The following is an 11,908-nucleotide window of genomic DNA, read 5'->3' on the forward strand; positions in this document are numbered from 1 at the left end:
CCTTTCCTTTCCTTTCCTTTCCTTTCCTTTCCTTTCCTTTCCTTTCCTTTCCTTTCCTTTCCTTTCCTTTCCTTTCCTTTTCTTCTTCCTTTCTCTCTTTCTCTCTTTCTCTCTTTCATACCATTTTGCTATGAAAATTTGGTGCGTTGAAGTGTGGGCCTGTGGTCTCTGCTTTTCCTTTCGGTGCCGACCAACTGCGGAGGAGCCACTTCCTCCCCACTGTGGCTGGAGGACAGCGATAACAGCGCTCCGGCGACGGTTCCTGGACGGGTGTATCCCTGTGCTGTCAAAGGCCGAAATTCACTTTGAGTGTCGTTAACTAACGAGCCAGCTCTGATTAATGATTGACAGTGGGCGGGCGCTAGGACCTCCGGGACGTCGATTCTCCGTAACCAGAAGAGAAATCAGGAAATAACACCGTGGCTCTGTCTGTGCCCTTTGGAAATAACACAGCGCTGCTCCGCGCCGAAGGAGTCAGTTCTCCAGGAGTTCGGTGGTTGGAGTTGGGTTGAGCGGCCCCATAGCACCGTGGCCCCAAAGCATCACAGCCCTGTATGGACGCGGCTGGGGGTGAGTGAGAGGGCTGGGATGGATGCGGGCTGGGACGGATGCGGGCTGGGATGGATGTGGGGTGGGATGGATGTGGGGTGAAGGCACTGTGCTCAGTGGGGAGACCAGCCTGGTGTCACCTGTTTGTAACAAATGTTCACCACTTGTCCCCATGGACCCTTCACATCACCGTAGAATGACTGAAGGTGGGAAAACCATTGCACTCACCGGTCTGACCAGCAACCTGTGCCCATGTCGGTGCAGAGGGGTGGTGGGAAAGTGACACTTTGGGGCTCTGTGCCATCAGTGCGGCTGATGTGTCCTCCTCGCCTTTGTGCCCACTCACCGTGCTCATGGGACAGCGGTGGCACCTCTATGGGCTGAGTGTCCCCAGTAACAAGTTTGGGGACAGTGGGATCTCCATGGGCTAAACTTCCCCAGGAACAAACTTTAGGGTGGTGGGAGTCCCCTGGGATGAGCGTCCCCAGGAACAATCTTTAGGACGAGGTCTGAGTGGCACCCACAGGAGCGTGATTCCCCGTGGCTGGGTGCTGTCTGGGGGCAGCTGCTGGTGGGTGTGGAGCAGTGGGTCCTCACCCACTCGTTGTCACGGGGCTCAGTGCGGTGACGCAGAGCAGTGACGGTGACTCACCTGCAGAAAGAGGAACGGAGCGGAGAGCATCATCAGCGCTCCAAGGCATGGAGCTCCATCCAGGACCGGGTTTTTTTGTGGGGTGCGGGTGCAGTGGGTCGCTGCCCCATGGACCAGGCACAATGCATCGATGGGCACTGGGGTGGGACAGCAGGGGAGCATGGGGACCTTCCAGCAGTGACCCCGCGGAGGCAGTCAGCCCCTCACCGCTGGCACCGCAGCCCATCACCCCACGCCTCTCATGGCCCCATGTCTCACGGCCCCGACAGCTGCGAGCTGCAGACAGGAGAACAGAAAGCAAGTTCCTGCCAAAACCGCACGGTGCTGCGACAGCCTCACGTGGCAGTGGGGCACCGCTGTGCTCAGTGTGGGGTGGGGACCCGGCCAGGGCTCAGGCTCTGCCCCATTTCTCCACGGCCCCATTCGGTTTCTTCTCTGCAGGTGACATCAGGAGCAGAAAGAAGTCCCTGATGTGCTGACAGCCGACCATGTCTGGGGTGAGTGGGGCTCACTGTCCCCTCCTGCCCTGAACCCACTCAGGGACGTGGCATCGGGGCGTCCCATCCCACCAGGATGTTGTCCCCATCCCATGTCACCATGTGCTCCTTCCAGCTGGGTCTGACCTCGGGGCTGGGTGTCCCGGTGACGCTGCCTTCTTCCCGCAGAAACACTGGCCCGTGGGGACGCAGTGCGTCACCAAGCACGACCACACCAAGCCCAAGGCTGGCGAGCTGGCCTTCCGCAAGGGAGATGTGGTCACCATCATCGAGGCCGTGGAGGTGACACCTGGGGGCTGTGGGGTTGGCAGTGCCAGCGGGGGCCAGGACCCCCTTCCCGGTGGGGTTTCCCCTGTCTGAGTCCGTCCCGTCTGCAGGGCAGGAGCTGGTACCGTGTGCGGCACAACGAGAGCGGGCAGGAGGGGCTGGTGGCGGCCGGAGCACTGCGGGAGCGCGGGGCCATCCGCGCTGACCCCAAGCTCAGCCTCATGCCGTGAGTACTGCGGGGTCCCAGCAGCTGCAGGGGGGTCCTGCATATTCCCCCCCCTAATGTCTGGAGGGGCTGCTGAGGGTGGAGCAGCCCAGAGCCCGGGTCAATAAGAGGTTTGTTGGCTTTCAAGACCCCCGTTGTGCTGCCCAACCACCTGGGACCGCCCCAGTGGGGAGGGGGCTGCAGTGTGGTCTGCATGGCCTCTGTGGGGTCTCTGCTCCTACTGCCTTGCTGCTGGTGCTGGGACAGATCTCCATCCCCACATCCCCTCACCCCACGCCCCCCATCCCCACGCCCCTCTTCCCAGCTGGTTCCATGGGAAGATCTCGGGCGTGGAGGCGGTGCAGGAGCTGCAGCCCCCCGAGGATGGGCTGTTCCTGGTGCGCGAGTCGATCCGGCACCCCGGTGACTACGTGCTGTGCGTGAGCTTCGGCAAGGAGGTGATCCACTACCGCGTGCTGCACCGCGAGAACACGCTGAGCATCGACAGCGAGCAGTACTTCTACAACCTCATCGACATGATCGAGGTAAGAGCCTCCATCGTGCAGGGCACCGGGGCCTGGCACACAGTGAAGGAGAACCTGCAGGGTGATCCCGACCCCGTGTGCCAGCGCTGCCATCCGTGTGGCATCATGGCCACTTCATCCTGTGGCCTCCGGGGACTTCACCGCCGCTGTTGGTGGGTTTTGTTACCCGCTGCCATTCTCCACCCTGCGATGTTCTCCAGAACCCGCTCGGTTCAGGCTGCAATGGATGCCCCCGCTGTGCCCTGGCTGCTGCCCAGTATAACGCTGTCTCTCCCACTTCCAGAAAGCTCTTCCTCCAGTTCTGCCTCTGCCCTTGACCAACAGCTGCTCTGTGCCTCTGCTCTGGGAGTTCATGCTTCCCGACAGTTTCCACGTTTAAACACAACTTCTGCTTTCAGATGGTCCCTTTCCCCTTTCAGCTGCCACCACTACGACTCTACCACTGCTTCTGCTGCATCTCTGCAAACCACCCCCTCCATGTCACCCCCCCGCCCAGGGACAGGCTGCTCCATGGCGATGTGCCATGGCTGTGCCTCACAGGGAGACATTGGTTTGGGATTTCCCACTGAGTAGGACAGGCTCCAGGCACTTGGAGGGGCAGCTTTAGCGTTGGGGTCCCACAGAGCACCCCACAGCCGCTCCCTGCCTCCTCACCCCCCGCCCTGTCCTGCAGCACTACACGGAGCAGCAAGGAGCCCTCTGCACCAAGCTGGTGAAGCCCAAAGCCAAGAGCGGGATGAAGTCGGCCGAGGAGGAGTTGGCCAAAGGTGGGAGGGGGCGAGGGCTGGCTCTGGGGGAGGAGGTGGCTCTCGTGGTCTTCTGACCTGTCCCTGTGGCCATGCAGCCGGCTGGCTGCTGAACCTGCAGCACCTCACGCTGGGAGAGCGCATCGGGCAAGGCGAGTTCGGAGGTGAGAAGGAGGGACTGGAGGTCTTCAGCCAGAGGTCCCCAAAGGGCATCGCTGGATGTCCCTCCTGGGCACCGTCCCCGCTGTTCTGGGGCTCTGTGGGGTGGCCCTGTGCCCCACACCCCGCATTCCCCCCCAGATGTCCTGCAGGGTGAGTACATGGGGCAGAAGGTGGCTGTGAAGAACGTCAAGTGCGACGTGACCGCCCAGGCCTTCCTCGCCGAGACCGCCGCCATGACGTGAGTGGGGGGCACAGACAGACCCCATCCCACGGTGCTGGGGGGAGTGGGACCCCCTGACCACGGTCCCCTCACTTCAGGAAGGTCCGGCACAAGAACCTGGTGCGTCTGCTCGGTGTCATCCTGCACAATGGCCTCTATATCGTCATGGAATTCATGAGCAAGGTGAGGGTGGCCGTGCCTCTGCTGTCGGGATCGATCCAGGCTCCATTTTCGAAAAAAAAACAATTTGGGGCCGGGTTGGGTGGATTCTGGGAGCCCCTTCCCGATGGTCCTTACACGGCTTTCTCGTCCCTCAGGGCAACCTGGTCAACTTCCTGCGCACGCGGGGCCGCGCGCTCGTCCCACCACCGCAGCTCCTGCAGTTCTCCCTGTGAGTCCACCCATCGCCCACCACCCATCGTCCTTGTCACTGGGGACCTCCCAGAGACACGCGGTGACACCGGGACGGGGGACTCTGGGACACTGGGACAGGGTGACTCGGTGACACCGGGGCAGGGGGACACGCAGTGATGCTGCCCCACCACCACAGGGATGTGGCCCAGGGCATGGACTACCTGGAGTCCAAGAAGCTGGTGCACAGGGACCTGGCTGCCCGCAACATCCTCATCTCCGAGGAGAACGTGGCCAAAGTGAGTGATTTTGGCCTGGCCAGGGTCAACCCGCGGGGTGCAGACACCACACTGCTGCCTGTGAAGTGGACGGCTCCTGAGGCCCTGAAGCACAATGTGAGTGACAGAGTCAAGGGCCCCCAGAGCAGCTCCCCCCACCCATACCCCCCCCATTCCGCCAACACATCTCTGCTCTGTGCTGAGTCCCCATCTCCTGAAATCTGGGCTTTGTCCTGGTCCTCATCCCAAGGGTGAGGGCATCTCCTGAGGGATGCGGGGGGCTGGGACGGGCGTGGGGTCCCCCCGCCATGGAGAGGTGAGGGTGCAGCCAGGGAGCGATGGGTGCCCACCCAGCTGCAGCCCCCGCCCTGTGCCACGGCAGAAATTCTCCTCCAAATCGGATGTGTGGAGCTACGGGATCCTCCTGTGGGAGGTGTTCTCCTTCGGCCGAGCGCCCTACCCCAAGCTGGTGAGTGCGGGGGGTGCACATCTCGATGGGGTGCACGGGACGGGGACATCCCCACTGCCCCTGGTGGGGGGATCCCAGCTCCCCGCTCCACCCGCAGAGCCTGAAGGAGGTGGTGGAGCAGCTGGAGCAGGGATACCGCATGGAGCCCCCCGAGGGCTGCCCGCCCGCCGTGTACATGCTGATGAGGAGCTGCTGGGAGATGGAGCCGGGCAAGCGGCCATCCTTCAAGAAGCTCACGGAGAAGCTGCAGAAAGAGCTGAAGCACTTAAAGGATGTTTAACTTATATCCCGCGCCCAAGGAGCCGCCAGGACCCACGGGAGGAGCCCCCAGGTTTGGCAGCAGTGTGGAAATGGGCAGCCTGGGGGCTGCTCCCTCCCAGTGAAGATGGGGCAGTGGCTCCGCAGGGTGCCCTCCTCCCCTGCGTGCACCCAGTGGACACAACGTTCTCCCTCCGGATGCAATGGATGGATGGGTCCCCCCGCTCCTGTGGGGTCCTTTGCCCGGCCATGCCTGGGGACACCGGGAGTGGCAGCACAAGGTCCCTCTGAGCCCCCTCTCCCAGTGATGGGGACAGCACGGGATGCCCCGTCCTTATGGAAGACAACACCCCAGTGCTGGCACAGCCCCATGCCAGCTCTGCACGGAGACACCAACCGCATTCAGCTCAGCCACATGGGTTTGGGCCTTTTGATTAAACCACAGAAATTAGTTGGGCAGCGTCTTTAAGTCTCTGGGCTCAAATTAGGGCTATCTCTTGTTTGGGATGAGCGCGGAGGGGGGGATGTTGGAGCTCTGGCCCCCGCAGCCCCCCACATATTGCCCAGCCCCACTCTGCTCGGGGCTGTGTGCACAGCCGGGGATTATTCTTTTAATCAGAGCCTGTATGGGAATTGCTTGCACATAGATTATGGGAGCAGGGCACGGGCAGCCCCCAGGCGCTGGCTCGCAAGCAATCTCAATATCTCAGCGGAGCAGGGATTAACAGGAGTGCAGGGTGCGCGTGTGTGTGCACCCACCCCAATCCTTGTCTCCCTTCCAGTCCTTTGGCCTTGGGTTGAGTTTTTTGGCTCATGCTCTCACATCTCCCCCTCTTCCTGCAGTTCTCACCCCACCACAGCAGGTGGCTTTGGGTGCCCACAGTGCCCCTCCATCAAGGCCCAGGTGATGGGTTATCCCCACCAGGTCCCGGTGCACAGCACCCTTGGGTGCTGCACAAGAAGGTCTTCCCACCCCGGTGGCGGTGCCTTCCCCTCCTAATGCCATAATCCAGCCCTGATCCTGGGTCCCGCTGACCTTGCAGGCGCCGGACCCGGTGCTGGGCACGGTGGGGCACGGGCACCACATCCACCCACCCATGGCCGCCTTCTTCACGGCCGCCCTGAGGAACCTGCGGGGGGGTGAGGAGGAGCCCAAGGCACCCCCCAAGGACGGCAAGGCGGCCGCCCTGCCCCAAGGCATGTCCCGCGAGGAGTTCGAGGAGTACCAGCGGCAGCTGCTGGAGGAGAAGTAAGGCTTGGCTGGGGCTGCAGGGTCCCCGTGCAGTGGGACTGGGGTCTCACTTGTCCCATGCATGGGTGGGACAGGGACAGGGAGGCAGAGGGAGGGAGCAGAGTAGGTCCATCAGGTTCAGGAGGTCCCACGGTGCGGGTGGGAGGTCCCCGTGGTGCAAGATGTGCCTGTGGTATGAAATGTCCCAATACTGAGATGTCTCCATGGTGCAGGAGGTCCCTGTGGTGTGAGTGGGATATCCCCATGGTGCAAGGTATCTTCATGGTGCAGGTGGTCCCCATGGTGTGAGATGTCCCCATGGTGCAGGAGGTCCCCACGGGTGCTGGTGCAGGGACTCAGCACCCTGCAGGTGACAAGGGAGAGCGAGGTGCCCAGTGCCACCCTCACCCCAGGGCCCACAGAGGCAAGGGGCGATGGGGACTGCACTGGGCTGCCACTGCCCCAGGTCTGGGTGATATGGGGACAGTGTCAGGGGGGTGAGAGGCCATGGGAGGGGTGAGTCCTCCTCCCACCACAGTCATCACCGCCAGGTGCAGGGCGGGATGCAGCCCCTGCCCTGAGACCCCCAATTGCAACCTCACCTGGACCATTGCACCTTTGGATCTTCGGACGGGTGCAGCCACTCTGGGCTGCGGGGCGATGTGGGGACTCAGCTGGGGCAGAGGTGACAGCACGTCACCCATCACACAGGATTGAGCGGGACAAAGCCTTCGCACACAAGAAGGCAGAACGGGCGACTGTGCGCATGCATCTGCGGGACAAGTACCACCTGGCCCAGGTACGGACACACAGAGGTGCCCCGAGCCCCCCACCCTCAATACCCCCGAGCTGGGTGGCGGCCATCCTCCTCCTCCCTGGTCCCAAAGGATGGGAGGCAATTCCTGAAGAGGGCAGCAGATGGCTGCTGTCTCCATCCGTCCCATCCGCCCACGCACGCGTCTGTCCAGCAGTCCCAGTGTGGGGCTGGGCAGCTGCTGGGACCCCAGGCAGACCCATTCCCAGGGCCCGCTCCTCCCGCTCCCTCCCCAGGATGGTGGGGGTCCATCTGCAGCCCCAGTGCCACCTCCCACCCACACAGGACGAGCGGGACGATGCCCAGCTGCACGTGGCTGGCGGCGCGGTGGAGCTGCCGCAGGAGCTGGCTGCCATGGTGCGCGGTGAGGAGGAGGAGGAGGAGGAAGAAGAGCAGGGTGCTTTCGCCTTCCTGACCAAGCTGCGGGACATGGATCTGCCGGCGCTGCGGGGCCGTGCGCTAGGCACTGTGGACGAAGTGAAGGAGAAGTGCTCCCTGATGTAGTGCTGGTGGGTGGCACCAGCAGGGTCAGACCCCTGGGAATGGGTGGGATGTGGGCGTTGTGGGTGCAGTACGCCAGGGTGGGGGGCCCCGTGCCCATGCTGGGGGTGGGTTTTCCTCCCCTAAACCATTCCCTGCGGCTTCTGGGGGCTCTGGACAGAGATGCCAGGGTCCTTTCCACACAATCCCATGCCCGTGGCGTCCTCTGGTGCCACCCCCAGCCCAGGGCAGGCAGTGGTCCCCAGCACTCCCACCCCCAGCCCTGGGATCTCCTGAGCTGTTTGGATCAATAAAAGTGGCATTTTGTGCGATCAGTCTGCTGTTCATGCTGCTGCATGATGCCATACCACACGGCGCTGCCTGCACCATCCCCATCCCATGCAGTGCCAATAACCCCGTGCTGCCCTGGAGCTGGGACGCACTGTAGGCTGTCCCCATCCCACACGTAGCCCCATGCTCTGTACCCTTGGTCTCACAACCCCAACCCACAGCTGCACCCCAGGGACAGGCAGTGCACGGTGTCCCCACCTGGGGGTCCCCGCTGCCCACCCCACCCCGCTGCAGGCTCAGCAGCACCGTGGGCTTAAACGCCACCGCACGGGCGCCTGCCGGAAGGCTGCAGGCTGCTGAGATCACTAATACCTGCCTATTTTAGGGAGGTCTAATCTGCCTGAATCGCCTGTCCCCAAGGACTAAGCTCACTGAACCCGCGTAAAATGTACCACCAGCGCTGGCCCTGAACGCCACCGCCCCGGCGGAGCCGGCCCGGGAGTCACGCTGTGTTCGTGTGAAAGGAGGGACGCGCTGAGCCGCCCCCGGGCTCCCCACACCAGGGCCATCTGTTCCGGAAAGGCCTGCAGGGCCTGTGGGGCCTGTGGCTTCTGTGGGGCCCGTTGCGCCTGCAGGGCCTGTGGGGCTTGTGGCTTCTGCAGGGCCTGTGAGTTCTCTGGGGCCTGTGGGGCCCGTAAGTTCTGTGGGGCTTTTGGGGCCTGCAGGGCCTGCGGGGCCTGTGAGTTCTGTAGGGCCTGTGGGCTCTGTGGGGCCTGCAGGACATGCAGGGCCTATGGGGCCTGTGAGTTCTGTGGGGCCTGCTAGAACCTGTGGGGCCCATGGGTTCAGTACGACCTGTGGGGCCCGTGGGTTCAGTAGGACCTGTGGGGCCTGAAGGTTCTGTGGGAACTGTGGGTTCAGTAGGACCTGTGAGGTGCGTGGGGCATGTGGGACCTGTCGGGTGTGCAAGGCTTGTGGAATCTGTGGGGCGCATGGGGCCTGCAGAGCGTACAGGGCCTGTGGGGTGTGTACCCATGGCAGTGGGCCCAACCCTGGCGCTGGTGGGGCAGAAGTCGCGCCGCAGCTCTCGGCTGCCCCAGCAGCAATAGGGTCATGGGGTGGGGGTCCCTGACCCCCCGTGTGCTGCTGCTGGGGGTGGTGTCTGGAAACCCCCCAGGCACGGCACGGAGGCCCCGCCATCCCCCCCACCCTGTTGTCCCGCCCTGCCCGCCATCCCCGCCATGCAGCCATTCTGCAGAACTGCTCCCGTTCGGACACAAAATCAACCCGAGCAGAACGGGATGTGGCCGTATCCCCCCCAACCCCTCTGTGGGGCAGCCCAGTCCCACCCCACACCCCCGCCATTCCCAGGGGCCGGACGCTGGGACGGCGGCACTCAGGTCTCCAGCTCCCAGTTCTCCCCACGGGGCTCCCAGCACCAGCTGGGATCCGGGTCAGGACCCTCCACCAGGTCTCCCCGGCTAATCGCCCTGCCCCCCCGCCGCCCCCATGCTGCCACCTGTGCCTCCGCACCCTTTTGGGGTCACCCCTGCCGCCCGCCTGCCCGCCCCGGGCCTCTTAATGAACTAAAAAAGTGACAAATCCCCGGCAGAGCTGGTCACGTGCGGCCAGCGGCCCCCGGCCCCGACCCCCGCCCCGGCCCCACCGCCCCGGTAAGCTGACGCAGCGTCTCTAAGCGTTAGCAGCTTTGCCCGCTAATAGGATTAGGGAGGTTTAAAACTGTCATTTGAGTGAACTAAACCCCCTGATACTCTGCATTGCACCTTCTTAACCAATTTGCCTTCAATTAGGGTAATTGGGAAACTAGCAAAGAAGTATAGCATTAATATTTTAAAGTGATGAAGCGATTACGGGCCTTGGACGAGGAAGCAAATCAATTTGCTATCTGCTCCTAAAAGGCAATTATAATCATTTGTCAAATCAGCCTGCTGGCCTCCCCCGCCCGTGTGAGCCAACACCTTAAGGCGGTTTAGCGGGGCCGGCTCCGCGCACACGGCCCTGGTGGGTAAATCCAAATCCGGGCAGCTGGGGCGGCTGTGCCCGCGCCGAAAACCAACCCACGGGTGGTCCCGGCGGGGACACGGCGGTTTTGGGGGGATCTGTGGTCACTTTGGAGCTCCTGGGAGTCTCCAAGAGGTGCTGGGGGTGGGGGTGGTGGGGTCCTCCTGGGACAGCTCTGCGTGCTGTGTCCCCACGGTGCTGCTGGGAAGTCACCCAGAGCCGGGGACCGGGCTGTTCCTGCTGCCACTGTGGCAGCGGTGTTGGCACAAGGTACTCATTGGTGACATTGCCCCCGTGCGTGGTCCCTGGCCTGGGGACGTCCCCAGCACCCTATGGCAGCGCAGGGGGACGAAGGGCAGCGATGCAGCCCCAGCTGCAGTGACACGTGGCGGCTTTGGGGTCCGCGCCCAGTGCTCATGGCAGTGGCACTTCCATGGGACTGTACAGCGCCCAGGGGAGATGAAAAACCCCGCGGTGACGTTCGGCATCTGAAAGGGGAACTGAGCTGAGGAGAGGAAGGGGGTGGGAGGAGATGGTGGCCAAGAGCTTCAGCGTTGGCAGGTGGCAGGAAGAGGGTTTTTGGTGAAAGTAAAAGGGAGTGGAGGGCAAAGAGGGGAAACCCGGCAGCGGATGGGTGGCACGGGCACCCAGAGCGGAGGAGACCCCATCACAGTGCTCCTGGCCCCCAGTGGTTGGGGTCCCCAGCAGGGCGATGCTTCTGCCCCACAGCCCTGCAGGCATGGGGCTGCCCGCACCATGGATCCTCATCCCACAGCCCGTGGCCAGACTCCATGGACAGCCCCATAGTGTGTCCTCATTCTCTGTCCCTTGCCCATGACTTGTCCCTGTGCTTGGTCCCCACACCTGATCCTCACTGTCTGGTCTCCATGGCTGATGTGACACGCACAGATGGTCCCGTAGCTGGTTCCCAAAGCTGGTACCCATGGTTGGTCCTGAGCTGATCCCCGTGCCTGGTTTGACATCCACAGCTGAGCCCACAGATGGTCCCCAAGCTGGTCCCAGTGCTCGGGACTGCTCCCTGTGCCCACTCCCCACGCCTGGTGTGACACCTATGGCCAGTCCCTACTGATGGTCCTCATGCTTGGTGTGACATCCACAGGTGGTCCCATCGCTGCACCCCATGCCCACTCCCCACGCCTGGTGTGGTACCCACAGCTGATCCCACAGATGATCCACAAGCTGGTCCCAACACCTGGTGTGACATCCCTAGCTGGTCCTACAGCTGGATCCCATGCTCATTTGCCATACTCAGTGTGAGATCCAGAGCTGGTCCCATTACTGGCTCCCATTCCTGGTGGGACATTCACAGCTGATCCCATAGATGGTCCCCAAGCTGGTCCCAGTGCCTGATGCGATATCCACAGCTGTCCTCATCGCTGGTTCCCATGCTTGATGTGACATCCAAAGATGATACCATTGCTCAACCCCATACCCGCTTCCCATGCTTGGTGTGACAGTCACAGCTGGTCCCATCGCTGGTCCCCACGCCCATTCCCCATTCCTGGTGTGACATCCATAGCTGGTCCCCGTGCCCACTCCCCATGCCTGTGTGACATCCACAGCTGGTCCCATTGCTGGTCCCCATGCCTGCTCCCCACGCCCCGTGGGATATCCGCAGCTGATCCCATAGCCGGTCCCCAAGCCGGTCCCACTGCCTGCAGTGACACCCACGGACGTCACACCCATCCCCACACACTCAGCATCCCAAGGGACCCCACACGCTGCCATGGGGCCACCCCATCGCCTCCACTGGGGGACGCAGCCCCCATGGCATCCCCAGCACAGCCCCATCCCCGGCGGCGCGGTGCTGGCAAAGCTGAAGGAAATTGTTTCTCTCCCTCCTCCCCCCC

General features: G+C 62.9%; 2 protein-coding genes across 3 annotated transcripts; both read left to right on the forward strand.

The window, feature by feature from the left end:
• MATK (megakaryocyte-associated tyrosine kinase) lies at nucleotides 64–5,650 on the forward strand. Its single transcript, XM_021378879.1, has 13 exons — nucleotides 64–570; nucleotides 1,643–1,698; nucleotides 1,867–1,980; nucleotides 2,076–2,191; nucleotides 2,496–2,715; nucleotides 3,389–3,482; nucleotides 3,560–3,625; nucleotides 3,762–3,861; nucleotides 3,942–4,026; nucleotides 4,161–4,234; nucleotides 4,394–4,589; nucleotides 4,855–4,941; nucleotides 5,039–5,650. Exons 2-13 carry the CDS (start codon nucleotides 1,690–1,692, stop codon nucleotides 5,219–5,221), a joined length of 1,344 nt encoding a protein of 447 aa, XP_021234554.1. The 5' UTR covers nucleotides 64–570; nucleotides 1,643–1,689; the 3' UTR covers nucleotides 5,222–5,650.
• LOC110389006 (complexin-3-like) lies at nucleotides 5,761–8,696 on the forward strand. 2 transcript variants are annotated; one of them, XM_021378881.1, is made up of 3 exons: nucleotides 5,761–6,448; nucleotides 7,142–7,229; nucleotides 7,530–8,282. In XM_021378881.1, exons 1-3 carry the CDS (start codon nucleotides 6,297–6,299, stop codon nucleotides 7,746–7,748), a joined length of 459 nt encoding a protein of 152 aa, XP_021234556.1. In that variant the 5' UTR covers nucleotides 5,761–6,296; the 3' UTR covers nucleotides 7,749–8,282. The 2 variants fall into 2 exon arrangements, with proteins under 2 accessions (XP_021234556.1, XP_021234555.1); XM_021378880.1 differs by having other exon boundaries at nucleotides 7,142–8,696.

Source organism: Numida meleagris, chromosome 27 (genome assembly GCF_002078875.1).
Source record: "Numida meleagris isolate 19003 breed g44 Domestic line chromosome 27, NumMel1.0, whole genome shotgun sequence".
Lineage (NCBI taxonomy): Eukaryota > Metazoa > Chordata > Aves > Galliformes > Numididae > Numida > Numida meleagris.

Excerpts from the sequence above, each read along its gene's own strand:
- MATK (XM_021378879.1), top strand. Across the intron at positions 2,192-2,495 it reads CCCAAGCTCAGCCTCATGCC|CTGGTTCCATGGGAAGATCT; the intron begins GTGAGTACTGCG and ends CCCTCTTCCCAG. Across the intron at positions 4,942-5,038 it reads GAGCGCCCTACCCCAAGCTG|AGCCTGAAGGAGGTGGTGGA; the intron begins GTGAGTGCGGGG and ends CTCCACCCGCAG.
- LOC110389006 (XM_021378880.1), top strand. The coding sequence starts at position 6,297 with ATGGCCGCCTTCTTCACGGCCGCCCTGAGGAACCTGCGGGGGGGTGAG. Across the intron at positions 6,449-7,141 it reads CGGCAGCTGCTGGAGGAGAA|GATTGAGCGGGACAAAGCCT; the intron begins GTAAGGCTTGGC and ends CCCATCACACAG.